The sequence below is a fragment of the Callionymus lyra genome, chromosome 1, assembly GCF_982586985.1.
Source record: "Callionymus lyra chromosome 1, fCalLyr1.hap1.1, whole genome shotgun sequence".
NCBI classification, from domain to species: Eukaryota; Metazoa; Chordata; class Actinopteri; order Syngnathiformes; family Callionymidae; genus Callionymus; species Callionymus lyra.
The window spans coordinates 16,058,006-16,084,795 of NC_141818.1; the positions used below are offsets into that span (position 1 = coordinate 16,058,006).

Consider the following 26,790-nt stretch of genomic DNA (forward strand, 5'->3'; position numbering starts at 1 on the left):
TCAGGCATCGCTGTTTTCAAAATAAACTGGGGTCTCATTTCACAACGATAATCCTTGGAATTTTCTGGTGGTTTTATTCATAGACAGTCGTTTCATTAGGAGTCTTGTTTTCAGAGCAAAGAACACATAAAAGAAAAGACAAATATTCAACTGAGTCATCTTTATTTCTATTTACACTGTGCGTGTTTCAACCCGAAGGATGTTTGGATAAGCGGCTCATTCTCAACAACCCATTAGCTAAGATAATACAAAGTCAGTAATACATAAATGCTTCTGCGTCTGGATCGCTTTAGCCTAAAAACAGGAAATGCTACGGGTGTAAAATAAGATGGCTTCATTTTGGGACGATGAGGAGTTTTTCTCCACAATGGCTTGATAAAACGCCAGTCAAACTTGAGCAGCCTCTTCTTCATCATCCTTCACCTGCGGGAGAAGAATGCATTTGTCTGGTTTTAAAAAGTTGACATTTACATATTTTCCACTCATATCCAGTGAAGAGATAAATACACAGTGAGTCATCTCACTGGAACACAAACCTGCTCCACTGACTCGACCTCGGGGACGTAAAATTGCAGCATGTTTTGGATTCCACTCTTCAGCGTAACAATGGAACTTGGACAACTGGTGCAGGAGCCGTGCAGCTTCAGCTTAACTACGCCGTCTTCGAAGCCGTGATACACAACGTCGCCTCCATCCTCCTGCACCGTCGGTCTAATCCAGGCAGAAAAGTAGAATGTTTGGGTGAGACTTGGAGAAACAGAGATCAACATTTGAATTACATTAGCTATACCGTATTCTTGTGTCCAGCAGCTCTTTGATCATTGCCACCACTTCATCGTCATCCTCTGATGGGGCTGAAATAGAAAATCCTCATTGGTTAAATTCTGTATCTTCCTTTTTTTATGCGAGACAAACATGTACCTGTGTCTGCACTGGGGATTGAGTCCTCATTAACAACAGGGAGCCCTGAGGTGAAGAAGTCCATGATGGCAGCAAACACATCAGGCTTGATCACCCTCCATTCAATGTCCTGATCGGACTAAACAGGAGAGTCAAATATTATACAAATAAACCAAGCGGGAGGACGTTTCATACCTTAGTAATTGTGATGAAGTCTGGACCAAAAAACACACCTTTGATGCCATCAATCCTGAACAGCTGTCTAAAAACAAAAGTAAAGATGTATAATTATTTTTAAAAAATTGACATTAATGGATGTAGCAATAGCAGTATTAATATCGACCCAAAATGAAAACAATAACATCCTGTTGCCTGGCAACCAGCAGCTGACACACGTCATTTTTAACATTTAATAATTAAAGCTTTCAAACACAAAATAAATCTACACTTTTAGAACACGACAGGGTAACGTACGATTAATAATTCACATTTTTCCTTGGCACATTTGTTTTATCCTCCAGCCCAAAAATAAAATGAGAATAGTTCATGAACAACTTGCAATTTTCTTTAGTTGTTTGTGTGACTGTATCCTGTGATGGAATATCCACATTTCCAGGGTGTCCTCTGCCTTCTCATCATCTAGCTAGGATAAGGTAAATCTCTCTACAGTCCCATTAATGCAATTTCAGGGAGCCCCACAGTGTAATAGCAAACTGTCACTGATGGACACTCAGTTGCACCTCCTACTGGCCACACGTGTACTATTTTACAAAAAAATGTAATGACTCTCGTTTGGTCTTTTTTCAAAGGTACTTTTAAGACTTTAATGAAAAGAATGTAACCGCCTTCTCTGGCCTCACTCACTCATCCTAATATAAAATTGGTGATTTCTCATTGAACCCAGCATGCACATTAAAAACCTTTAAGGCGGTTATACCTTGCTAATGGGGAGCAGAAAGCATCACGAGGTCCTTCGAAGTTCATGGTTCCAGAATCCAACACAGGCCGTCCAGGCAGAAACTTCAAGCTGTTTGGGTTTGGTGTGTCCTGCGTCTGCACAAACATGGTCCTCTCTGAGGGGAACAATATGATATATATATATTTAATGGCAATGAAAGTGTGATATCCTCATGACAGACAGGCGAGAAAGAAGCACTGACCTGGGACCACCCAGAGGGCAGGTTGAGGACATCTGTTGCGGACTACAGTGTTGTGTGAAAGCCAGTGAAGTCCAGAAGTCTGATGACCAACAACAGCAAGACTGGGACGGAAAATACATGAAAATAATAATTAATAAAATTGGTCTTATTGTTATTATTAAACAAATATTATAGCACATTTTTCTTAGTTTGTTCAGATCCCATGCGGTGAAAAGTTGACAGTCATGCAATGACTGCGTCATTAAAAAGCATGAAATAAGGTGTAATAAACGACAACTGCAAAACTTCTGCTGAGAAATCTTCGAGCTGTAATATCATTATCTACCAAAGGTCATCACATGAAAATGGACTTACGGACGAGATATTCTCGCTGTCATCTTCAGCAACCCACCGATCCTCCTGCACGCCGCCATGATTGTTTTGGTTACCTAAAGTGAGCGGAAACAGACGGAAGTGACGCACTGTTGTTGTGCGTCCATTAATACTTCCCCCGAACGCTAACGCTAGAGTCCTGTCGACTATTTGGCGTGAAAATAATTATTAGATCGCAAAAATGCCCCCAAGCAAAAGTTTTAGAAGGAGACGCGGCTCATCTGACGAAGAGGACGACGAAACGACAGAAGAAGTCAGGTAATGTGACGATAATAATATGATATCAGCGCTAATGCTGCGATGTAGCCATGTGTGGCTAACTGAGCTAATGTTTTGATGTGGCTACATTGTTTTCATTTCACGATTTGCCTAATTTTGCATTTAGATCTAAAGTGGATGAGCTCAAGGAGATACAGAGCTTGCGCCGAAGGCAGAAGGGAGTCAGGTAAAGTAAAATTATTTTTGTTTTAGACGAGAAATAAGATCAGTTTAAACATCATTTCTCCTTTTCAATTTAACATTTTGTTTGACCCATTTTAGTGTAACGGCTTTGCTGGTTGGAGAGAAACTTCCTCCAGAGGTTGAAAACGATGTAAGATTCCTTCTTGACATTGATTTCCCTGTTATGTATATTCCTTCGTCACATTTTCAATCTATAGAATGACCCGTTCAAACTGAAAACCGGAGGTGTTATCGACATGAAGAAAATCAAGGACAGAAACAGAGACATGTAAGTGAAATAACCACATTCTGTATAGAAAAATGAATTATAGTATTGAGCAATTCTATAAGTGCAGTATTTTGTCTGTTCATTACACAGGACGGAGGAAGAAACAGACTTGAACCTGGGGACCTCCTTCTCAGCTGAAACCAACAGAAGAGACGAGGATGCAGACATGTAAGAAACACAAGTGCAAGCCTTTGAAGAACTGTAAAAGGAAGCTCGTCTCGTAAAATGAATACTTCGACATTCCGACCCAAACTCTTAATGACTATAAAATGATGTAAAAACAATAACCAGCTCTTGATTTTTCCATTTAGGATGAAATACATTGAAACGGAGCTGAAAAGAAAGAAGGGTCTTGTAGAAGCAGAAGAACAAAAGGTGAAGGTGAAGGATGCAGAAGATCATCTATACGAGCTCCCGGAGAACATTCGAGTGAACTCGGCCAAGAAGACCGAAGAGATGTTGTCCAATCAGATGTTGAGTGGGATCCCCGAGGTGGATCTTGGCATCGAGTGAGTAAACAAGTTTGACATCAGAGGAGCATTATATATTGATCTAAAAATACTCTGTTGTCCATCCAGCGCAAAGATTAAGAACATCATCCAAACTGAGGAGGCAAAAGCCAAACTTCTGGCAGAACAGAGGAATAAGAAGAAAGACAACGGCACCTCATTCGTACCCACAAACATCGCCGTCAACTACGTCCAGCACAACCGCTGTGAGTTCCATTCACCTCTCAAATAATCAAGCGTGTTATCATTTGTTGTATTTTAATTCTGCAACTTGAGTCTTTTGCGGTTCTGGGTGTATTTAATCAAATTGAAGTTGATGAAGGTGTTAAAATCTCAGCTTAATGTGTGTTTGCAGTTTACCACGAGGATGCAAACGCGCCACAGAGGCATCAGAGACACAGAGAGGAGCCCAAAGCCAAACCGTTGCGAGTGGGTGATACAGAGAAGCCGGGTGTTGAAGGTAAGGATTTTGATATGAATGGAAGTCGTTTTGTCATTCTGCATATTTTAAAACTTAAATACAAATATGAAATTCTTCTCAGTGCCACCCACACCACCCAATTTCCGCAAGCGACCCAACAACGAGAAGGCGACTGATGACTATCACTACGAGAAGTTCAAGAAGATGAATCGACGTTACTGATCAGCTTTGTTTTGTTCTTCCATCGGTTTATTCCTACATATGTGCTCACCCTGAACTAGTTTGTCTAACTGGCATCATTCAGTCAAGGATGCCTCCTGTGATAGAAATGTAAACATTCCATGTTCCTTGTGATCTTATAATAACTCGATGTATGAATCAGGTTTGACTGTTCTGAGGGACATGTGTAAACAATTTGATCAATTAGGTGGAATAGACAATAGAAAATATTTTGTGAATAAGTTGTAATGAAACATTTTTTAATAAAATAAGAAAATCTTGGTCAACCTTCAAAAGTGATAATTAAACATGACTATATACACAAATACTCAAACCTGAGGTGTGTAAAGTAGAAAAGATGAGTTCAAATATTTTATTATGGCAAAGTTGTAAGAGTCCCTGAACACAATGCAACAGTTGAAGCCCAGGTTTTGATTTCAGTGACGTGTAATTATCCTCTTCTATTTGAATTACTATAATTATGCACACCTTCAATAAAGACTTTGACAAAATATATAATTCATTATTGTGATTTAATCCTTAGTATTTCAAGCTTGAAAAAGATGTGAAGTCCAAGGAAGAAGGATGGAGACACACTGGCAGTCAGTGTAATATTTATTGAGGGACAACAATGAGGTTTAAAGTGGGGACCAGTAAAGATAACACGATAATTGCGAAACAACTTTAGCTTTGATTCACTGCTCAATTTAAAGCAAAAACTTTCCTTACTCTGTCAGCAGTGTTATCTGAGACGTCACAGGTATTTTCCTCAGCTACGAACTTACAAAAAAAAGGGAATGTTATACAAAATGGTTAAGAGTATTTAACTGAATCTACATGACTTATGTACATCTCCTTCCTGGTCACGGTTTCTCTAAAGAGGCACTGTTGTGTCCATTGTGATGGTGTTGCTGGTTGGACTCTTGAGTCGGAGCTCCGTCTGGGTCCTCCTGCTCCTCGTGTGTGGAGCTGCCACCAGGAGAGGCCCAGCTGTCGCGGCGCCGGAAGGCCTCACAGAGGGGGAGATCAGTGTTGTCCCACTGACTGTAGCTTTGCAGAGCGAAAACCAGCAGGAGGCAAAGAATCAGCAGAGCAGAGAGAGGAGCAGATGAGAGCGGCAGGTCAGAACAAGCACAGAGACGCATGGTAGATCAGACCAGCGGGGCAGCAACGGAGCATAGATCAAGCTCATTCATTTTCGTGTCAGTTCAGTGACAGATTAGAGGCCGATTGAAGGAAAGCAGAGCAACAGTTGAGAGAGATGAAGGACCAACACTGAGCATGCTCCGAACTACAGAGAAGTTTTAACCAGACCAACTACTTATTTTGTTTTTCTAGTTTATTTAAAACTCATTTAACCTCACCAAACAAGGCATAGAAACACAAATACACAAGTAACAAAGCGGGCCACAACAAGTTGTATGAAGATGTACTTGGATCATTTAACCATTTGGAATTACTGTGTTTTATTTATCCGGACAAAGTGTGAATTACCCAATTAAAGCCAATTTAAAAATGTTTACTAATAATCGAATCATAACAAGAACAGAAATATTGCTCTTGTGATACCAAACAATTGTAGTAAAATGGCAGACAATCAAATAAAAAACAAACAAAAAAAATCATTCATACTCCTGTAATCCAACCTACATTTATTGGGAAATTATTTAACTAATAAAGTGAACTCGTCATAGTGAAATATTAAATTCAACTATGTTGGTGTAACATTAGAGTTGTTGCACACGCAGCAACAGTAATTTTACAATATGAGCCATCAACAGACTTAGGACACGCGATTGATTTACGATGCCACACCACACTCATGATTGTGAAGTGTGTCCCATCACAAGGCCCTCTCTGTTGGTTGTATGAAATTGATACTGAAAATATTCCTACAACAACAAATATTAAGGACAAATCATCAGATGATATTGTGTGATCTGAAAAGGCCATTAGAGGAAGTAAAAGTCTATCTCAGTTTTCATAGTCGTGATAATCTTATAGAGGAAAATGAGTTCCCAAAATCCTACTTCAATACAGATACTGGTAAGAAAATTGCATAAAAACCTCAAGTATTGTGTATTTGAAAAGTGTAAGATTGCATACAGCATGATGCTTAAAAATGAAATAAAATCATTTTAAATAATACATAATTTAACGTCTACTGATTGTATTTTATAATACAGCAAATATTTTAGTTTAATTTGTGCTAAGATACTGTACTATTCATTAAATTATTGAATCAAATATATAAGGTATATATTTATGTTTCTTTGATATAAGGCACTTTAAGTTTTCCGTCAGCGTTTCATGTCGCATCAGTGAACTCGCTCGGGACAGCACTTTTATAAAAGGCACATCTTGGATCAGAGTGCAACAAGGATTCAAACCCTCCTCGAGATATGAAAGGTGAGATGGTGAACTGGATGTGTGACAACAGAAGCGGAGGTAGGTGGGTCTATAAAACATCCTACTTGTACCTTGAGGAGTAATACTCTTCCTCTAGCTCATACAGGTCAATGGCGATCTCGTCCCTGAGCGACGTGAGCTTCTTGTCGCAGTCCTCCTGCAGCGCTCGCAGCTGCTGGTTCTGGAGGCTGATGGCGTCGTTCACGGAGGGAAAGTCGTTCAGGATGAGAAACTGCTTCAGATCCGAGACCAGCTTCATGAGGGACTCTCCAGCTCGCACCTTGGTGAGAGAGAGTGCCGATGAGGATGATGCAAATAATCCATCTTTTAGTCATCAACAGATCTACTGTATGACGTCACAGCCATCTTTAACAAACACTCACAATGTTTGCTGCTCGAACATGCATCTCGTAGTGATCCTGTTCCGCTTGTGTTGCCCTGGAAACCTGGGTTTCGTCCTCGATCTGAAGAAAAGTCGCAGGTTAACCATCAACTCTCGACGGAAGTCAAACCCAGGATCCAGAAGTACCTTTGCACTCTTGATGATCTCAGTGAAGTTGTCCATTATGGAGCGGACGTCATCCTTGAGTCTCTTGTTGTAGTTCTGTAGAAGCGTCTCTTTGCTCTGCGGGAGAGCTCTCTGTGTGGCCATTGTACCCGGAAATTTGAACTTTATGTGCCTGTATTGAAAGAGCGAATAAAGAAAAGATAAATCGACGACGAACCGCGAAACTTAATAATGCTAAAAAGTTAGCATCGATACCAGGAACGTCTACAAAACAGGGTTTCTAAGCGGAAAAGATGAATCACAGAGTTAGTTTAAAGGAAATAAAATCCACAAAAAGTTCATCATAAAACCCACACGATAATTCTTAAGCACTTACTTAATAACATGCTTTGTAAACAATAACAGCGGTGCAATGGACGAGCATCACTTCTTCTTCTGTGGTGCTGGGGTCCGATATCCGCATAGTCTGCTTATTACTGCCATCTAGCGAGGAGGCAATCACGGCGCACAAAATATTTTCAAAAAACTGCTACTTAAGTTACTGAATATGCATCTGATAAAATGTTAGTTTTCCCCGAATTTCGTCATACGTTATGATTGAAATTAAACAAGTAAATTCGACAGTACTATTTACTCACCTCTACTTTATTTTTGCGTTTCAAGTCAAAGACGGAATCAATCCCCATGTTTACATTCATTTAATATTTCATAGGACTTACAGAGCGTTTCAAAGGCAGGCTGTGCAGCATGACAAGTATTCAGAGTGCTTTTCGATTCAACAGTTTGTCAGCTGTTAGGTCCAACAGATTAGACAAGGCTTCAGGAAAACATATACCAGCAGTGTCACAATCCAAACATTCTTAAAAAACACTAACTTGTGTCAGTGACCTTGTGCAACCTTCATTTAATACAAGTAGAATGTTTAAGGTAAGCAATAAGATAAAAACAAGACGTTTACACTCCACGTGGACTCTTTGTGTTTCATTGCAACAGATGAAGTGAACTTTGGGTTGGAAAATACTGTCCGCGTCAGTTGCTTTTAAGAGATCATGATTCTTGAGTCGTCAGTGTTGCCGTGATATCTGTGTTTGCGACGCTGTAAACATCTGGAGTTGTCAGGCGGCAAAAAAAAGTACTGGTTCAACTTCACGATGAATTCAAGTGTAGTCATTGCATAAGAAAAGAGATGAAGGCAAAAGTGACGTTCTGACCGTTAGAGAGCAGCATCAAGAATGACGTCATGTAAGACTATAAGAACATCTTCCACCAAAACATCACGACCAAACTACGCAATCCTAAAACCCACATCGAAAGAAAACAATGCCATTTCATTCAAGGAGACGAAGAGAGCGAAGGAAATATGTTTTAAAAGTAAAACAAAATGTTTAAAAAGGCTTACTGATTCTGTCCACCATGCTAGGACACCAGTGACTGCATCAGGGGGACTACAGTAAAGATCAGCACGTTGTTTTTACTACATTCAGCATTTGATATTACATCTCTTGTGCATGATTACCTCCTGAGACTGTCGTCTGTCTGCACTAGCGAGTTGTGGACTCGATCATATGCTCTAGGAAACTTAAACAAGGCGAGGGAATAAAGGCGGCTGCAGCAGACTGAAGCTGATGATGAAGATTTCTTAAAGCTGCAGACGAGCTTCGATTTCCCTAAAGAGTCGATGAGGTAGGCGAGAGAAAAATCAAATGCTTGAACAACTGTCGACTACTTTCGTACCAAAAGGACAGTGATGGAGAGAAAGGAGAGAAGGGAGACGCATGCAGGCCTGCAGTCCAGCTGCAGAGGGGGAGACAACATGCACTTGGCCTGCTGTTGCATATTTCAGTGCTGCTGACGCCCTCGTCTACAGATGTGCACTCAGGGCTTGTCCTGCGGGGCCTTAAGGTGAAAAGGTGCAGAGACGAAGGGGTCGGTGACACCTGCTCCGCCGGACCACGAGTGTGGGTCCCGGACATCCGCGGTTCCTGTAGGAGTTTGCTTGTTGGTGCCGACCCGGGCGACTGCGGCTTGAGGAGGAACCGGGCCTTCAAAGTGTCGGGAGTATTTGGCTAAAGCTTGAGGGCGGAACGGATGAACGCCGACCGGGCCGAGGACGTCTGGCTCGTGAGCGACGGGCGGGTAGACGGGGTTGGACTGAGCCGTCGGCGCTTCTTTCCGTCTGCCGAAGGGAGCTTGAGCGAAGACGTCGCGCGGTTGCGGCGGCGCGAGCGGACCCCGAGGAAATGGAGCATTCGCAAATACGTCGCTTGTATCTTCCTGCGTGACGTAGAACGGGGCTTTGGAGAAAATATCTGCAGGAGTCGAGTGCGGCTCCGGCTGGGAGTGATTTTGAGTGAACAACGAAGGTTGATGGAATGCAATAGAAGGCTCGACGCTGGAGTTTAGGGGGATGCACTGGTCTTCTTCCTCCTCAGAGTCCTGCAGCAGAGGTCTGGAACCGCTGCAGTCATGAGCACCAACAGGGATCTCTGTGTCCTCCACCTCCTCCTCCTCCTCCTCCTCCTCTTCCTCACCATCGTAATCATCCTCCTCCTGCTCCTCATCTTCATGACTTTCCCTGTCCTCGTCTTCCTCGCTGGAGTGCACACATTCCACAGCTGGGTGAGAATCAACAGGAGGTTCAGCTTCTTGGTCGTCACCCAGCACCGAGTAGCCGTTACTCTCAGCAGGCGGCTCTGCGTCAGACAACAGACAAAGAGGAGCAGGTCAGACTCGTGAACAACGCAAGCGGTGGACACATAGCAGTGGCCACACAACCAATGGATCAACAGCAAAAAAATAAAATAGCACTACCACAGTACAGTCAAAAACAAACTACACACAACGAGGAAAAGCTTCAGCACTTCTTCATTCACAACTCCTGCTTCTACTCGTCCTATGAAACAGGACCACTTTTGATTGACAAGGTTAGTGTGCGTCTCTAGGAACAACCACTGACAGGTGAAGGCGGTTAGAGACAGACAGGTCAGCACAGGCGAGCAGACAGGGCAGTCTTACCTCAAGAGTGGTCCTGCAGCTGTTAGATCTTTGGACCATGTTAGTTGAAAACATTAGAGGAAAACAACAGTTTTCTGTTTCGTGTTAATATGGACGACAATGTTGACAATTAGTGCGAGAAGATTTTGTATCTACGGATGGAGTATAAAAGTCTCCGCACAAGGTCATCGAGGTGTAGAAATAAAACAACGAGAGAATATTTAGTCACTTGAAGACATAGATTTCATACGTTAACACAAATATGCGCTTATTCCAATCTGCATCAGAGTAATCAACGTTTCACTTATGTTCACTTATTTTACTTTCACTGTAATTTCACAAAACATTGTGTACTTGTTTCAAAATCAAGGCCTAGGGGCCAAATCCTGCTCACTAAATAATTTAAAGAGGGCCACAAGAGTTTGAAACAAAATGGAATTCATTACCAATTCAGATAACACCGTTTGTAAGCCAAAAATAGGGATGTAGAATATGTTTGAGTTGAGTCGGAGTCACACATGAAAGAGCACCTTCTACATATTGACACTAAACAAAGACATGTGTGACGGACCTGTAAGAATCAGAATACTTTTCTCATATTCATATTATATTAATAAAGTCTATCTGTTACTGTTAAATAAGTCAACTGTTTGATAGCTAATATTTAGTTTGGCCTCAATAAGGTTCAGTCTCACAACAATTATGTAAATAATATGTAAAATTAAACACTCAAACATAACTTGTTTAAATCACGTTTAATCAAATATAAGTGATATTTATTTTATTCTATTTTTTTTTTTTTTTAAATCACAGCAATATGAAAGAACAGTCCATCAGCCAAAATCCTCTCCACTTGTTTATTAAAAACATTTCTTCCCAAATATTATCTAACGTCAAACAACACCAGCAAAGGAATGTTGAATCATCTCTTCCCATGACTCACATTTACATGAATGCATTTCATTCAGTTTACACTCAAGTCTGTAACACGCTCGATCCTTCATCATGTCTGACATGAAGAGTAAAGGTGTAATATTTCAAATCTAGCCTTGATCCTTCCAGCACATTAGTTGAGACTGCACTAAGAGTAAAACTGGACAGAGGAGATCAAGACGCAGCACTTAAGAAAAGTGGTGGATTGCATAGATAAGCAAACAGGAAAGTTTTTGCTGTAGAGACAAAAACTGGAATATTTAAACGCATACTTAAATCCAGATGAATAGTACCAGAATTGAGGTTCTTGAGTGGAGCAGAAAGTATTCGTCTACCTATTGGAAACTGTCAAAAGTAGAAACTGCATATCCATGATGAACAATCTGCTGAAAAATTCATGCAAGGATTCATTTGAATTAAATGCTACCGAAGTAAACAAAGACTTCAGTGATCAAGTACTCAAATCTAAAAGCTAAAACTGATCAGCCAGCAAATCTCTGCAAACATGTCACTTGGCAGATTATACAGGTACATTCACACTAAAGCACGACTGATTTTCACATGTCATACAATGATATACATATGATACACACGTTTATTCACTGGTGTAGCCAACAGCTTCAATAATCTGTACAAACACGGAGCAATTGGATCTCAGCAGCTTGGAAAGTTTGAGGAACCTTTTATGAGTTTGCTCATGATAGAAGATGAAGTGGCAGATGACAGCTGAGGTTTCTTTTGTGATGGGATCTCTAGCTTTACGGTGACGTACGAATGGCAAAGGCAGCAGAGCACAGGAAACCCCAGAACTTCCTGGAATACCTCCTCAGCCTCCATCGATCCAACTGTTGCTCACTGACAAACACGACACCAACCCTCACAAAACACGACCACCTAACTACGCCACAATTACTGATGAAATGCATAAAGCTGAGGCCACACTGCTGATGTTGGCTCGCGGATTCAATTCTTGATTCTCTGAATCAATATCCTGCACGTCTGATCAAAGTCAAGGTCCTGAAACAGTCGTCAACTCGACCACTGAAGACAAACAACAGTAAGAAAAGCAACAATTCTTTGAATCAAACTCATTCCCTTCTAAATTAGTTTGATCTCCCGAAAAGCAATGCAGAACTTCATGGCATCACAATACCTAAAGCACGGGTCTTAAAAGAAATGAATAAATGAGGAGGGCCACTTTCCATGAATGACAGTTGTTCAGAGAAAATACATTTTGTCCAAAGACAAACAGTCGCTCTGTGTTGACTGTATCTCAGACAAAGGTATCATTGGTGAAATATCACTTTAAATGTTGCTCAGAAACAAATCACAACTGTAACTTGCGTTGCTTAAATCAAGGATAGGTTGAATCCATCAAATAGACATTTTAAATAACCATCTCTTTTACTTTTTTTTAAATTTTTTTTATCTTAAACCGTGTGTGGCAATCATTAAACTCCCCAATCTTAATCAGACAAGTCACCACAGGTTTGTTGAGTCACTTATCTTTGAGGGGATTACTAGACGCATAGCTCCGTCTAGACAAAGTGCATCAATCAGAAGTCATTTCATTTCATGACAATTTTAATCAGTGCTTAATAACTTATACATCTTATAGACTTAATAGTTAGTATCCTAATGTGGCCTCAAGTGTCATGATTTGGTAGGGGGTCTATTGGTTTAATAAAATGGAAAAAACTTTAAGGGTTTCACACACATTGAAGATTAATCAGCTGTGCACCTTAAAAGTTACAATCCATGTTTGGTGTTTGAGAATTGCATACAACACTTAAAGCAGCACTACGGAAGATTGACAATATTTATTTCTAAAAACAACAAGAGTAATTAGTATGATTGTAGATAATCATTAAAACTAAAGCATCTCCAGCACTGTTGCCACAAATGTTGTCGAAATAAAATCTTTTTTCTTATTTTGGAAGTTTTCAAAACTGCCCTCAGTACTCCAGCCATAATGGAAATGAATGAAAACACCACCACTGTAAAGCAGTTTGGCGGTCACAAGTCCAAGTCAGGGCATCCAAGCAAAGCATCTTTAAAAACTAAAAGCATAAGATCAACTGTGAGAATCAAGACAAGTCACAAATCCTCATGGGAAATATGAAAAAAGGTCAAAAGGTGATGTAATGCTGCTTTAAGATACTTAATTGTTCAAACACAGACTCGTCTAGACCACCTTTGTGTGCTAAGGTACTGGTGAAATGAAAGTTTGCAATGGGAAATAAAGAGAATGCAGCCATGGTCGATGACTCTGCCGTGCATATCAGGCAAGCTAAAAACCAGCGGTTAGTGGCGGAGAAACATGGTGGAGCCGTGATGGTGACAGATGATATGCAGCCGTAGATTTCTACCACCACGAGTATATGCAGCAGCAGCCGGATGCACGAGGCAATAGTCACACGAGAGAAATAGCCTTTATTTCTCCTCTAGATTCATAAGGTGCTACACAAACGTGATAAGCCATTCCCAGAAATCTAGCCTAGAGTAAGAATTGCACAGGGCCCCCTTTCGAGTCTCCCCCACCCCTTTCTAGAGGTCGATGAGCTGATCCACCATCAGAAGGGAGCGAGCCAAGTTGGGGAGGCTGGACTCTGAGCTGCCACTGTTGCTGCGCGAGTGGCCACCTGCAACGTGGCAGAGAAGGAGAGACAGAGGAGGACATGGAGGAGCCCAGGTAAGATGGTCAAAGGCGAGCAAAATGAGAAGTGAAATTAAAAAATGAATCAATGGAGGAATTAAGAGAGTCATTTGTGAATGAAGGGTGTGAGCAGATGCACAGAGAAGGCCGGGGAGAAAGGGAGAGAGAAACAGGCAGAGAGTGAGCGGGGGGGTCATTTTTAAACAGCTGTATCAATGCAGGGAGGAAGTAGAGGAGAGCCCCGTAGACTAGAGGAGCGAAATTACAGTAGGCGGTTTAGAAATGCCAAACGGGAATGTGAGGTCTTGATGGGATGATGAGTAATTATGTGCTCAACACACCCAAACAAGACTTCTCACAAGTGCTGCAAGTGAGTGTTGTGCACTCATCTCAGGCTGCTCTGCTTCTTACCTTGAGTGGAGTTTTTAGAGACGAGCACAGGGATAGGATCAAACTCATCGTTGCTTTTCTCCACACAAGACATGAGGAAAGTAGAGTCTGTGGTGCAGGAGGCAGCGGAGGAGACGGAAGGAAGGCAGCGGTGAATACCAAGAGAAAAGAAGAAGGATTCAAGCAAATTACAAAGCAATCATTCTTAGAATGAATGGGGTTTTTTTTGGTTGAAGAGAGCACACTCATCCAAATCTATCTCAACCTGGAAACATCCCGTTCTTTATTCTTTTATTAGCGGAAAGTCAGGTGCAGAGCGGAGCAAGAGCTTACCAGGTGTCTGACCAGGTGCAGCAGAGGAGCAGGAGGAAGAAGGGAGAGCAGAGACAGACGGGTTCCCACCATGGGAGGCATGAGATAAGCAGCCCAGGAGAGAATCCTTCCCACTTAAACAGTCTGAGACAAGAGGAGAGCAGTCAGGAAGAAAATCATCTTTAGATGAATGAATTGTTTTTATGTTGTCATCATAGAACAACAACTTGACCGGCCACATTTATTCTAGCTACAAAAGTCTAACCTGAGTTACTTGCAGAGATGAACTCAGACTGGCCTGAATATCTCTGGGTTTGGGGGGGTTCCAAACCGGGAATCAAAGAATCCACACACACTTCTGTTTTCGCTGAAATGGACAAAGAGAAAAGAGGAACCAAAATAACTTCCATGACTTTTGCAACAGCATTGTTTCAACAGGTTTATCGACCAGCTGCCCACATTCCTTTGTTTATCTACTCACTGTAAATCTCAGTCGAAAGAGCCACAGTAGTCAAAGCAAGTTCATCACACAAAAGAAAACATTGAATTCAATTGGAAATACACTTAAAACCACATTAGTCATTCTATGGCAGAACGTGACAAAGTGCGGCACAAGGGCCACATGCAACACTTCACTCCTATATTTATGAGACCTTTGTAAGTTCAGAGAGAAACTATAAAGCTATTGTTCTAGAACGATGAGTCAGACCTTTGAATCCAATAAAGTTGTTTGCTTAAAGATTTTAAAATGTTTTTCTTCCCCCAGAGAGACGAGTTATTTGAGCATCGTTATAAGTTAGTTGTTTTTTTTTTTCACCACTCGAGACTCGAGTAAAAAAACACTCAACGCAGGCATTCATGGTGCAAGTCAACATCGTCACTAAAGCTTACAGGAAAGATTAGTATAAAAGAGTTATTCAATGTAATGCTTCCATGCAAGAATAACTTCAACTCCAGTTTATACTTACGAAACACAACAATGGGAACAAACTTGGGGGAGGGAGGCCAAAAGAATGGGATACGTTGACTCAGAAAATGCAACAGCAGATGTGAGCTTTTACCCCCTTCACTACAGAGAAGAATCCATGTCAGAAATGTCACTTACATCTCTGGTACTAGAAAACATGCCGACTGTGGTTCTGTGACTCCTTACAGAGTTCTATTCTAATGACAGCTTAAGTGAAGTAGAGGAGATTAACCTCAACCTGATTATGTAACCTATTCTTGTAATAATTCTCTCAGTCAAAGGCTCACAAGCCCACCATACTAGCATGTGTAGAAGTTACTAATCTTTCCTTTGAACACCAATTACAAAAGTTTTTTGCCTTAAAACCGACTGTTTAACCTTCTCCGTGTTATTAGCAGCAAGGATAATCGTGCCCTTAGCGTGACGCTAATCCAATTAACAAGAGGGAATCTGTCCGGGGTGTTTCCAGGCAACAGTCGAAGCACGGATGTGCAAATGAGATGCGAGTTTGCTTTTGCTTCTATTCATGGAAGCTGACAAGGTTTCACTGTTAGGATGCTGACAGCTCTGAACAAGACGAGACAGTCTCTTCGGAGCTCTCAAACGAAACTGTTTAAAAGAATATCAATAAAATAAATCAACCCTAAAGCAAGAAAAAAAGGTTTAAATATGCATTATTGGCCATAAGTGTAAACTATTTGGGCTCATCAATAGAGTAAAAAAGAAAAAAACAATATTGAGAGTAACAGAATCATATATAAGAGTGTAGGAAAAAGATCAGTTAAATAAAGTACAGAAAATATAGTGAAATAATAATCAGGCAATAATCGTTCAAGAGAAAAGGAAAGTATCTTTGATCAAATCTGTAAAATAAATAAACTTACCTGCAAAAGTATTCAGGCCTGGTATGAGGTTTTCAGTGGGGATTTTCTCTCCTGCAGCAGCAGCTGAAATAATACATCACATTTTTAATCAACCCAAATCATGTTAATGAACAAAACATTCCTCTTGAAGGTTGGTTAAAATAACAACTCACTTTCAGCTAGCTTTGCAAAATCTTTGTTTAGTAGCTCTTCAGCTGTTAGTTTGGAGAAGTTGTCGTCTCCGAACGGGTTCCAGCTGGACAGGTTTTTGGTTGCGACGACAGCTGCTGGCGTGTCATGGTCAACTGGATGATAAACACTTTGCTGGGATGAGCATGGAGAGCCAGAGGGAGTCGTGCTGGCTGATCTGTGGGGGAAGAAGAGCATCAAATGTCTGTTTGTGACCATATCTTGTTGAAAATAAAAAGAAAATAACCATTAACATATAAAATCATAATATTATAATTATATATATTTTATGTGGCCCACTTAAATAGTTTAATAATAGTTCAAATAATCTGACCCCTTGTGTGACTGAGCTGGATAATCCTGATTTTGAACTTGTGGTTGTTATTAACCAACATTTAGGAATATTGCATATTTTCTAGCTAAAATAGGTAACTAAACAAATAAACAGGTCAAGTTAGCATATTAATAAGAATAAAGAAGGGCAAACTAAATGGCTTAAGCGAGGCCATTTGATCACGCTTAAATCGAACCAGGTGACTCGTTTCAATGAACCGCTTATATTGAATGCGTGAAAAGCCTATTGCTCTTTCAAGCACCATAAAAGGACAGATGATGTTCACTCGACCGAAGAGATTTGATTTTCCTCACTTGGACTTGTTGAGACTGGCCTCAGCAGCTGCCGCCTGGAGAAGCAGGGTGGATTTGCTGACTGGGACGCCGAAGAGAGCACTGTGAGTGACATCGCTAAGAATCCGTCTGTGGCCACTCTTGGGGGCCATCTTTGGTGATGAAGGTGGTGTCAGGGAGCCTGCTTTGTGAATGCCTCGGCTGGACGACTGTGGGAAAAGAGAAAGGGGGATGAGAAGACCATCCTTAACAAAGGAAGATATTTCTCCATCACACACAAAAAAAGCAAGATTAAGTTGAGAAACATGATCCTGCACGAAGCCTCTAAATACCAGATTAATTATTATGAGAAGGAAAAGAACAATTTTTCAAAGCAAGAAAACAATCATTGAGGGTTTCAAAGGATTGTCAGAGGTACACTTGAAGCAATAATGATTAGTTCATAGGCAGCAACAAAGAAAGGACACCAACACGTATATCCTCCGTAGAACTACGCCCGAAATCCAAACAAAGAACAGAGACGTGAATCATCGGATAAAAGATCTGCAGCCTCAAAGCAGAGCAGCCGGTAACATGAGATGTGTTACCAGGACGTCTGGATCAGCAGCTGGCTGAATGACAGCAGACTCTGGTATGGGAGTCAGGTGAGGAGCCGAAGACTCCTGATGTGCGGTTACAGGTTTAGCTTTGGACATCAGCAGAGGAGCAGTTTGCTGATGCTGTTGGTGATGATGAGTCTTTGCCAGATGATTCTACACAGGAACATCATACATCCACGATGAAACTGGCCCAGAGCGCAATAACTGTTTGGCTTCTCTGCAGCCAAGGTGTATGCTATAAATTCTTAAAACACATTAAAATAATTCATCTTAAAATAAGGCCTTGAATGTTATGTTAGTTTCAAATCTAAAAATATTTGGTAACTCCGTTGCCAAAAGTGGTGCTAGTTCCTTTCTAGTTTCTTTGTGCAAGACATTTTCAAAATCCAGGAATCAATGAAAGGGATTTAAGGAAAGTTTTTAGTGGACTAAAATCCTTTTAAGTTTAATAAAAGAAATGTGGTTAAATTGCCCCTAAACCCATTCAACTGATGTGGAATTTTGTTCTGGGATTTTCCTTCATTTTGGTTAATTTGTCAAGTTGGTCTTAAATTTAATTTCAAATGGTATTTCAGGGAAATTTGGGGATAAAAATATCTTTGTTGGAACAGCACAAACTGTTAATCGATAAAGTATCTGGTGATGATGGCAACATAAAATGGTAAAACAAATCATAAATCAACTCGGCAGTTGCTATATCACCAACCTGCTGGTTCGGCTGTGGACTTAAGAAAGTTGCTGCCTGCTGTTGCTTTATGAAGAGCTGATGTTGTGGAGTGGTCTGCGGCGGCATGTGAGTCGGCTGGATAGACATTGGCGCACCTCCCTGTGGAACAGGTTGATGTGCAACTGAAGCCAAAGCTGGAGATGCAACATTGTTGCCGCCTACATTGGAGGGAAACGAGTGTGTAAAAATCACAGAAAGTATATTATAGGTTGTTTTATTTGCTGGTGTACAGACTTACTTGAGGTCATATTTTGTGGTGCACCTACTGCCACGTTGGGTCTTTTGCGTGGTGTGAGGGCAGGCTGGATGGGAAGAATGCCCGATATAGGCTGTGGCTGACCTGCCTTCGGCCTTTGTCGAGGGGCTATTGAAGTTTCAGTAGTAGGTACTGGGTCTGTCAGCCTGCGAAAAAACTTAAGAAGATGAGTGATCTTTTACAGAAGAAAAACAGTTCATATAAATGAATATCATTGCTCCTCACCTGGCTTTGGAATGACTCTTTTTGGCCGCTGCTTCACTGAATCGGATAGGCTCAGGTAGTTTTGCAGGAATGGAAACGTTCTGCAAAAATCATAGTTGGAAGCAAGTTTGAACGAGAAAAGTGCACTTAAAAAAAGAAAAAGTGTTGTGTTGGAGCTTGTGTGAGGTCTTATGATGCGTCTTCATGGAGGAAGAAGTATTTTTTCTAAACCGACTCACTTGTAGATTGGGAACTGGACACTCTCGTCGGCACAGTTTAAAGGCAAAGTGGGACACTTGATAAATATCAGGCCTCAGACCTGGGTCCGGCTCCAGCATGTACCCTGAGAAGTCAGCACACGCATGAAATCAGGGTTTTCTTCTACTGACAGGACTGTGTCAGCCTATGGTTCTTACTGATGAGACAGTTGATGTCCTGAGAGTATCTGGAATTATCTGGGATGGTGAAAGTGCCGTCACAGATTGCTACTTGGCTCTCTCCAAAAGGTAGTGTGAAGTAGCAGAGTTTATAGAGGAGACAACCCATGGCCTGAATCAAACACATGTTTAGTTGCACATCAATGCATCAAGTGTGATCACTTTTGTCTCAGGAATCCTGTTGGATATAAATCTCACCCAAATATCTGCTTTTGTGGTGATGGTCAGTCCGCCATAGAGGTTCACCATCTCAGGAGCACGGTATGACAGTGTGGTGTACCTGGGATGAAGCATTACTCATTATAACCATGCTTCGTTTATGAGACAAACTACAAGGTAAATAAACCTACTTTTTTATCTCCTCTTCCACAGTAGCTACTCCCTCTGTCTGTGGGTTTTGGAGGTGGTTTGTGGCACTACCAAAATCACAGAGTACATAGTGTCCACGGTCATGCAAAAGTATATTTTCTACCTGAATGAAAGAGACACCAGTTTCAGATGCATGAAAGAGGAAAACGATTTCATTGATTTTGTGATTTTAAAATGTTATCAAAAGGCAACAAACTCGCCTTTAGATCTCTGTGGATAATGGGAGTCTTGCACTGGTGGAGACGAGAAACTGCTTCACACGTGTCACAGAAGATTTGCAACACCTCTGCCTCAGTGAAACCTGTCTGTAAACGCTGGTTCATCAGGTTTACCACCTGTCCACCTGGCAGACACACAAGAAAAACGTCTAGGTGAGAACTGAGTGTGTATACTTAGAAGAGGCAACACTTAAGTGTACTGACAGAGACGTCGTCTTAGTAAAAAAAGGAAAATAAAGGCAGACACCTAAATGAAATAATGCTGCTTTAGCTTGGCCTCAATCTGGTAACAACCATGTAACAACCCTAGAATAGTTGTAATAAAACTATTAGACGAGGATTCAGTTGTCATTTTGATTAACCTCCTTGATGGCCTCCTCTCCTATCACCTCCAAAAACTACAATATATCCAGAACTCAGCTGCCCCTCGGTTCATCCATACCCACTCCAGAGACCCCATGACAATTCGCATATAATACAAGGTTCTCCTCTTCACCTACAAGTCCCTCAATAATCTGGTCCCCTCAAATCTCACGACCTCCTCCACCTCCACTGTCCAACCCGCTGCCTCAGATCCTCCGATTCTAACCTTCCCAGTCCCCTGAGGACAAAGCACCGAACCCTGGGGGACCGAGCATTCTCTGCTGCCGCCCCCCCACACTTTGGAACTCACTCCCTCAACCTATCAGGAACTCGTACTAACATCAGACTTTCAAATCACTCCTCAAAACCCACCTGTTCAAAATTGCCTACTTGTGATTGACTTTTCAGTACTTTTTTGTTTATCCATTTTTCTTACGTGTTTCTCATCCCTTTTTTAAAGCATTGTGTTTTTATTATTATTATTATTATAAATATCACAAATTAGATTTCTCATTTCAACTGGAAATGAGTCGACTATTACACATTTGATTAGCAAAAGGAAAAATATAAATCAGTAATGAACTTGACCCAAACTGAATTAAAAAGGAATGTCATACCACAAAAAACATTGCGAAAATATATTTCAGATCCACATTTGCTTTAAACTGGAGAAACACTTCGAGATGTCATTCTGCAGAGAGAGAGAGAGAGAGAGAGAGAGAGAGAGAGAGAGAGAGAGAGAGGGGGAAGAGACTTGCCACGACAGAAGTCCATCAGGATAAGGACCTCCCACACGTCGCCAGCTCCGACGGCGGTGATGCTGGAGTCCAGGAAGCCAACTATGTTTTTGTGGCCCACCAGGTCCCTCTGTGTGAACAAGTTTCAAACATTAGGGAAGCACTTGCGACTCAACAGGTGGATGTCATTCTGATACGTCTGTTAGAATTAAAGGAGACTTACGAGTGCCTAATGTGATATAGTTAAAAGATGAACTCACCATAATTTGTATTTCAAGTTTGCAGACTTGTAGGTCATGTTCGTTGTTAACATACATCCTTTTGAGTGCACACCGTAGCCCTTGATGAGTCCGTACTAAAAAAACTAATGCAAAACCTCCTGCGAAAACAAGGTTCTAGTTAGAAAGGCTATTATTTTAGAAATGCAATATTCTTTGCTAAAATACAAAAAGTGTAACCTTTATTAGAAACCAGTACATAAACATTCTATATTCATTAGGTAAGAAACAAAGTTCTGGGCCAAATACGTTCCTAACAGTTTTGAATTGCTCAATGGTGATTACTCATTACAGTACTTCGTTAAAAATATAGATGATGACATGATGCAGTGGAAGTTATGTCAGCTGTTTGACTGAGAACAAGGATCCAAATTCAATTTAGGGAAGTGACTACCGGTATGTATTTGTCAGTGTAGTCTTACTCAATAGTGTCAAATTCAACTAGCATTCCACTTACACAAATCTGAAAGAAATGCATTTAGAATAAAAATAACTGTCTGGTAAAGCATCTCTTTTCCATTCAAATGTGAAGACCAGGAATGTTACAGCAGCACAAATCTTCTCCTGCAAAGCTTGTGCGAACTGCTGCATGAGTCATCCAACTGGCATTATGAAGTCAAAGACAGCTTCACACAACTGTGCTCGCTCTGTTTGACTTCGCCAACTTGCTAAGGCATGAGAACACATGAGTAATGCGGATCTACGAAAAATCCTTAGAAGGAGACTTGAAACCTATTATATTATTGTAGTGCTTTCAGAAATAGTAAAATATATTTTTGATTGAATTCTAACCGAGGCACGACACGTGTTGATGAGGATTTGTTCCGAGTTTACTACTCTGTGTCTCGTCTTGTAAAGTCTAATCTGCGATGGCAGTGAGAAGTTAGCAGGATTAGCAACCTTCCTCGGTTACATTTGATGGGGTCTAGGCTCACTAGACAGAGCAAAATACCAGCTACAAATAGCCATGCTTGTAGCATGACATAAGTAGACCTTGGGATTAAGCAAAACTACATACTGCATGTTATAGAACTAAACATTCTGTGGTAAAATAGATCAGGTCCTTAAGTGAACAAGAGAACAAACAACTAAATGTATTTATTATTTTAATAGAAGTTGGGTGGCAATTGAAGAAAATCCAATACTTGGATCAAATATGGATAATCATTGGCAAACTTCCTAAATTTTTTTAGGTTTTCAAATATAAAAAGCAAAATTTGGTTCAAGGCGTTAATTTGTATGAAAACATCAGGATGATTCATAAAACAATGTTATGGGAAAAACAGCAGCGACCCTTCCAAAATGCTGATGAATTAATCAGCATGTATTCATTTATTATTTAGAAGGTTGCACCTAGCTAACAGACCAAAGCAAACAATGACGACTGACAAACGGAAACTTGTTACAGAGTCATCAAATTAACAAGCTTGTGCAAATATAGGCATTAAACTGAAACTGTGAACAATCATGGCTTGTTTTTTCCTCTTCCAAGGGACAATGAATTCAATTGTAAATATTGGTAAATGATCATAAAGAAAGGCTTAAAGTCAATAAAGAGAAAACATCAGAAAGGTAAACACCATCTTTATAAGAAAGTCACATTAAAGAAAATACTTGCATGGTTACATTATAAATGTTAATTATTCTTTTAAGCAAGGGTTATCAAATCATCTTTTTTTGAGAGATTTGTAAATTATTTTTATTTTAATAGGTGAATGTAGGCTGTATTTGAGCTTCATGACGAATCTGTAAAATGGGCACCATCACATCCCAGTGTTGCGATTTTACTATGTTAAGAGTGGCAAATGCATCTGGTAATAAATAAGTCTGGGCACTTATCCTGTTTGAGCTAAAGCCATCAATTACCTTTAAATACAATCGATGGATGTGTGACAGTAAACGAAATACAACAACAATCCTGTAATAATAAGGCGCTTCAAGTTCACCAGTAGAAAAATGATAATTTCCAAACTGTATCATATTTGACAAATGATTTTACATTTAAACTTATAAACCAACGTGCTGTTAGGATGAGGTTTTACTTGAATAAACTTGCTTGTTAATAAGTGTGGAAATGTGAGAAATTCAACTACATTCACTAATTTGTGGCTAGGGTTGTCAAAAGTATTGAAAATATAAAAAGTATTGATACTAAAATGTTGTATCCAGATACAATGCTCATTTACAAAAGGATCGATAGGTTTGGCTTGTGTCATTCAGTTTCAAGTTTTATATGAAAAGCATAGTCACTCAAGTAGTTTTAATCAGGCTGGTGTGCCTATTAATAAGATGTGCAATACATACAATACAACCTCAAAATATTGTTCTCATCATTATTGTTTATTGTATTCATTTATTTTTTGCACTACCTCAGACCTGATACCTGTTCATTATACATATTTAACATGTTGTTCTGTTAAGTCACATGTTGTAACAGAGGTTATTTTGTAATTTTGTTGTTTTCTTTTAAAATGTTAGGCTGTTTCTTTTTATCCTTGTAGTACAAAATATGGTTTAGAGCATTGAATACTTTGATGAGTTTCGATATCGAGTTAAACGTTTTAGTGTCATGACAACCCTGTTCCTGACATAGAATCTCTGTATCCGACAGAAAGAGGGAATGTTGGTTTTAAGATGTAACACAGGTGGGTGTTTAATGGGTAGGGAGGGTTAAAAAAGCTCACCTAGATTGGTTAACTCATACCAACTATTAAACAGAATCTCTTGTAAGGCACAAAGTCTCACCAGACCCTAGCATTGAACATAAACCACTTGCTACTACAAACTGAACACAATCCAAGTAGTATTAGTATCTTACTCTTCTACCATATATAGGGAACATGGTTCTTGTAAACCTCGTGAAATACATTAGTCACTCCCTGTGAACACAACAGATGACTCAGCAGTGCACATGCTTTTTTTTTTAACAGTTGGCAACTTTTCCACCTGAAATCACACTACAAGTTTTCAAACCTGTTCGCCAGAATATACATTTTGTAGAATGTTACATCACATAAGGATGATTTGGTTTGGTTTTAAATCATATTTTAGCACAAAACTCCAGACATCTGAGAATACATTGTGATGTCATTGTTAGGGACCACAGCAGCTCTTGTTTACAGATAGTAAAGTAGATTTTAGAAGACAAAAAACTGACCTTCGGCCACAATTTCCTCGATGGTGACCTGATACCGTCCGATGTTAAAGACCCGGCCGATGAAGCTGCCACCGGAACCAGTGCCTCCGCCACCGGTTCCACATCCAGGCCCGGAGCCCCCCAGCTCCCGGCGATTATCGAAGAACTTCTTCATCTTATTGGACTAATATCGAATCGATAATGTTGGTCTCCAGCAGGGGGTGAGTTCGGTCTCTAAACCAGGCGTCAACGAGGAGGCAGCTGTTCTCCGGCTAGTGAATGAATGTCGGCAGCTAGCTTGAAGCTAACAGCTTTAGTTTAAATTACAACACGACCCGTCTACGAGCGACCCACACCCGGGGGTGACTCTCCTCTGATCCTCCCTTTTCTACGCACTCGTCGGCCCCGGTGATCCAGTAGCTTTAGCCTGGAACAGTTAGCGCACCTGCGTGACGAGCTAACCGGCTAAGAGCGGTGACAGCTGCCGCTGGACTGACGGGCAGCCAGGTAGCTCCTCCGTGTCCAATGCAGCTTGTTGCTCATCTCCCCTGCTATCCTCCAGCCAGAATACCCCCTCGATAGGACTTTTGGTTTGAAATTCTAAGGCTAATTCTCAACAAATGTTGGCCTCCTGGGTCCGAGCCGGCTGCCGGAGAGCTCTGGTGACTTAATGATTGAGCTAATTCTGCTACAAACAGACGAGATGCTAGTGCGGAGGACTCTCGCGTGATTGGTTGAACGAACGACCACTTCCTCCGCTGTCCGGCGCTCCTCCGCCGAACAGGTAGATAAAAAAACAGTCCCTCGACATTCAAAATATTTTCCATCTAACGAAATAAAAAAACAAAACAACATATTGTGTAACAAGATGAAATGTATTTAAAAAAAAAAAAGTGTGTTATTTATTGCTACCAATATTATTTTTGTTTACCTGTAAAGGTAATTCGATAACTTTAAAACATTAAAATACTAATGTTCCCCCTCCATAATATATGTTGTATTAAATAAATTAGAGATAGAGATAGATTCGATTATTTTTTAACAATCAGAGTTGTCACTTTCTTCACTGGCTTCCAGTTTCTTTCAGGATCAACTTTAAAATGCTGGTTCTTACTTTCAGATCTATTCATGGTTAGGCTCCTCCTTACATAAGTGATCTGATCCAGCCTTACACCTCTTGCCCTTTAAAGTATATACTTTATTGAATATTGTTTTGATTGTTTAAGCGCTTTGTGACCCTGGTCTGGAAAAGCGCTATACAAATAAAAAATACTTATTTACCTATTTAAGTTATTACTTAAATTAATTTACAGAATATCATTCAATCACCTTCAAAGAGATAAGGGATATATCATATACTGTCGAGTATACTGAAATAGTTAACTATTATTATTACCTAATTGTATTTATTTGGAATGTTCTTTTATCTACATTAATCTTTGGTCTGTATATTTTTCTGTTATGAGGATAACTACGTTTTGAAAATATGTGAATGAAAAGTTACAGGTCTCCCCCTGCTGGAGACCAACATTATCGATTTAGTAGTGTTCTGTAGTTCCATCTGGATCCAGGAAGATTTTGAAGGGTTCGTCTTTCCTTTGGATGGCTACTAACCGCTGCTGCTCCTGGGAAATCCCATGTAACAATCTACTCAAAAAGTAAAACATATCAATACGACCCTATTAAACGCAGAATACGATAAACCTTTTTGTGACGGAAGTGGTAAAATGTGTGTTTGTTTTTTTTACTCAACATTATTTTGGGGTTGCCAGTTAAGACACGTAGGCCCTTTTACACAGAGTTCGATATTATATTTCCAATGATTCAATAAAGATAATAATAATATCATTTTTAATTTGTAGCCTTTTAATTTAAATATAAAAATGTTGGTACCATAGATTTAAAGGTATTTCAATATTTTTTGTAACTTTTATTCCCCTAAATGTCTCAATTTCCAAACATATTGTATTACCTAACTGTGGCACACATGGGATGTATTCGACTCTGATGGAAAGAGCACTGCTGGAATAGAGCTCTCTGAAATACAGCATAAAGAAATAGGCTTTTCCATAAAGAAGGATAACAGAATGGATGTACATTTCATTAATGATATAGACATTTATTCGCATGTAAAGGAATGTATTTATGTCCATTTAAGTATTTCAATATATTTTGTAACATTTATTCCCCTTAATGTCTCCATTTCCAAACACATTGTATTACCTAAGTGTGGCACTCAGGATGGAAAACACTATGAGGTAAAACAAGATGAGCAAATAGACATTTGGTATAAGAATTTTAGGTAAT

The 26,790-nt window shown here is 40.2% G+C and overlaps 4 protein-coding genes across 10 annotated transcripts; 1 reads left to right on the plus strand and 3 right to left on the minus strand.

The window, feature by feature from the left end:
* Positions 1 to 145: 145 nt before the first annotated feature.
* Positions 146 to 2,549, minus strand: nfu1 (NFU1 iron-sulfur cluster scaffold homolog (S. cerevisiae)). The gene is made up of 8 exons (XM_087794773.1): positions 2,415 to 2,549; positions 2,061 to 2,161; positions 1,838 to 1,973; positions 1,096 to 1,162; positions 922 to 1,039; positions 791 to 854; positions 537 to 711; positions 146 to 423 (listed from the first exon to the last, which is right to left on the minus strand). The coding sequence occupies exons 1-8, from the start codon at positions 2,471 to 2,473 to the stop codon at positions 388 to 390; spliced, it is 756 nt and encodes a 251-aa protein (XP_087650899.1). The 5' UTR covers positions 2,474 to 2,549; the 3' UTR covers positions 146 to 387.
* c1h9orf78 (chromosome 1 C9orf78 homolog) lies at positions 2,541 to 4,596 on the plus strand. The gene is made up of 9 exons (XM_087794772.1): positions 2,541 to 2,690; positions 2,818 to 2,877; positions 2,973 to 3,024; positions 3,092 to 3,162; positions 3,253 to 3,330; positions 3,474 to 3,671; positions 3,741 to 3,877; positions 4,027 to 4,131; positions 4,214 to 4,596. The coding sequence occupies exons 1-9, from the start codon at positions 2,614 to 2,616 to the stop codon at positions 4,312 to 4,314; spliced, it is 879 nt and encodes a 292-aa protein (XP_087650898.1). The 5' UTR covers positions 2,541 to 2,613; the 3' UTR covers positions 4,315 to 4,596.
* A 318-nt stretch (positions 4,597 to 4,914) lies between these two features.
* Positions 4,915 to 7,676, minus strand: med22 (mediator complex subunit 22). 2 transcript variants are annotated; one of them, XM_087794775.1, is made up of 5 exons: positions 7,605 to 7,676; positions 7,250 to 7,400; positions 7,104 to 7,184; positions 6,792 to 7,000; positions 4,915 to 5,355 (listed from the first exon to the last, which is right to left on the minus strand). In XM_087794775.1, exons 2-5 carry the CDS (start codon positions 7,370 to 7,372, stop codon positions 5,175 to 5,177), a joined length of 594 nt encoding a protein of 197 aa, XP_087650901.1. In that variant the 5' UTR covers positions 7,373 to 7,400; positions 7,605 to 7,676; the 3' UTR covers positions 4,915 to 5,174. The 2 variants fall into 2 exon arrangements, with proteins under 2 accessions (XP_087650901.1, XP_087650900.1); XM_087794774.1 differs by having other exon boundaries at positions 4,915 to 5,361.
* A 234-nt stretch (positions 7,677 to 7,910) lies between these two features.
* Positions 7,911 to 25,405, minus strand: aak1a (AP2 associated kinase 1a). Of its 6 annotated transcripts, none has more exons than XM_087794777.1 (19): positions 24,505 to 25,405; positions 21,330 to 21,448; positions 21,091 to 21,199; positions 19,952 to 20,094; positions 19,733 to 19,854; positions 19,581 to 19,662; positions 19,362 to 19,494; positions 19,185 to 19,288; positions 18,967 to 19,046; positions 18,724 to 18,887; positions 18,465 to 18,643; positions 17,753 to 17,911; positions 17,181 to 17,368; positions 16,517 to 16,710; positions 16,365 to 16,427; positions 14,779 to 14,880; positions 14,535 to 14,657; positions 14,223 to 14,309; positions 7,911 to 9,921 (listed from the first exon to the last, which is right to left on the minus strand). In XM_087794777.1, the coding sequence occupies exons 1-19, from the start codon at positions 24,656 to 24,658 to the stop codon at positions 9,104 to 9,106; spliced, it is 3,123 nt and encodes a 1,040-aa protein (XP_087650903.1). In that variant the 5' UTR covers positions 24,659 to 25,405; the 3' UTR covers positions 7,911 to 9,103. The 6 variants fall into 6 exon arrangements, with proteins under 6 accessions (XP_087650903.1, XP_087650902.1, XP_087650906.1 ...); XM_087794776.1 differs by having other exon boundaries at positions 17,747 to 17,911; XM_087794780.1 differs by lacking the exon at positions 17,753 to 17,911 and having other exon boundaries at positions 24,505 to 25,404.
* Between the last annotated feature and the right edge of the window lie 1,385 nt (positions 25,406 to 26,790).

Coding starts and splice junctions, on each gene's coding strand:
- med22 (XM_087794774.1), bottom strand. CDS start 7,372: ATGGCCACACAGAGAGCTCTCCCGCAGAGCAAAGAGACGCTTCTACAG. Junction 7,185..7,249: donor AGATCATCAAGAGTGCAAAG/GTACTTCTGGAT, acceptor ACTTTTCTTCAG/ATCGAGGACGAAACCCAGGT. Junction 7,001..7,103: donor ATGTTCGAGCAGCAAACATT/GTGAGTGTTTGT, acceptor TCTCTCACCAAG/GTGCGAGCTGGAGAGTCCCT.
- nfu1 (XM_087794773.1), bottom strand. CDS start 2,473: ATGGCGGCGTGCAGGAGGATCGGTGGGTTGCTGAAGATGACAGCGAGA. Junction 1,040..1,095: donor ACTTCATCACAATTACTAAG/GTATGAAACGTC, acceptor TCTCCTGTTTAG/TCCGATCAGGACATTGAATG. Junction 855..921: donor AATCCCCAGTGCAGACACAG/GTACATGTTTGT, acceptor TTTCTATTTCAG/CCCCATCAGAGGATGACGAT.
- c1h9orf78 (XM_087794772.1), top strand. CDS start 2,614: ATGCCCCCAAGCAAAAGTTTTAGAAGGAGACGCGGCTCATCTGACGAA. Junction 2,691..2,817: donor GAAACGACAGAAGAAGTCAG/GTAATGTGACGA, acceptor TTTTGCATTTAG/ATCTAAAGTGGATGAGCTCA. Junction 3,163..3,252: donor AAGGACAGAAACAGAGACAT/GTAAGTGAAATA, acceptor TTCATTACACAG/GACGGAGGAAGAAACAGACT.
- aak1a (XM_087794776.1), bottom strand. CDS start 24,658: ATGAAGAAGTTCTTCGATAATCGCCGGGAGCTGGGGGGCTCCGGGCCT. Junction 19,289..19,361: donor GGACATCAACTGTCTCATCA/GTAAGAACCATA, acceptor CTGACTTCTCAG/GGTACATGCTGGAGCCGGAC. Junction 14,310..14,534: donor TGCACCTGGTCAGACACCTG/GTAAGCTCTTGC, acceptor CCTGCACCACAG/ACTCTACTTTCCTCATGTCT.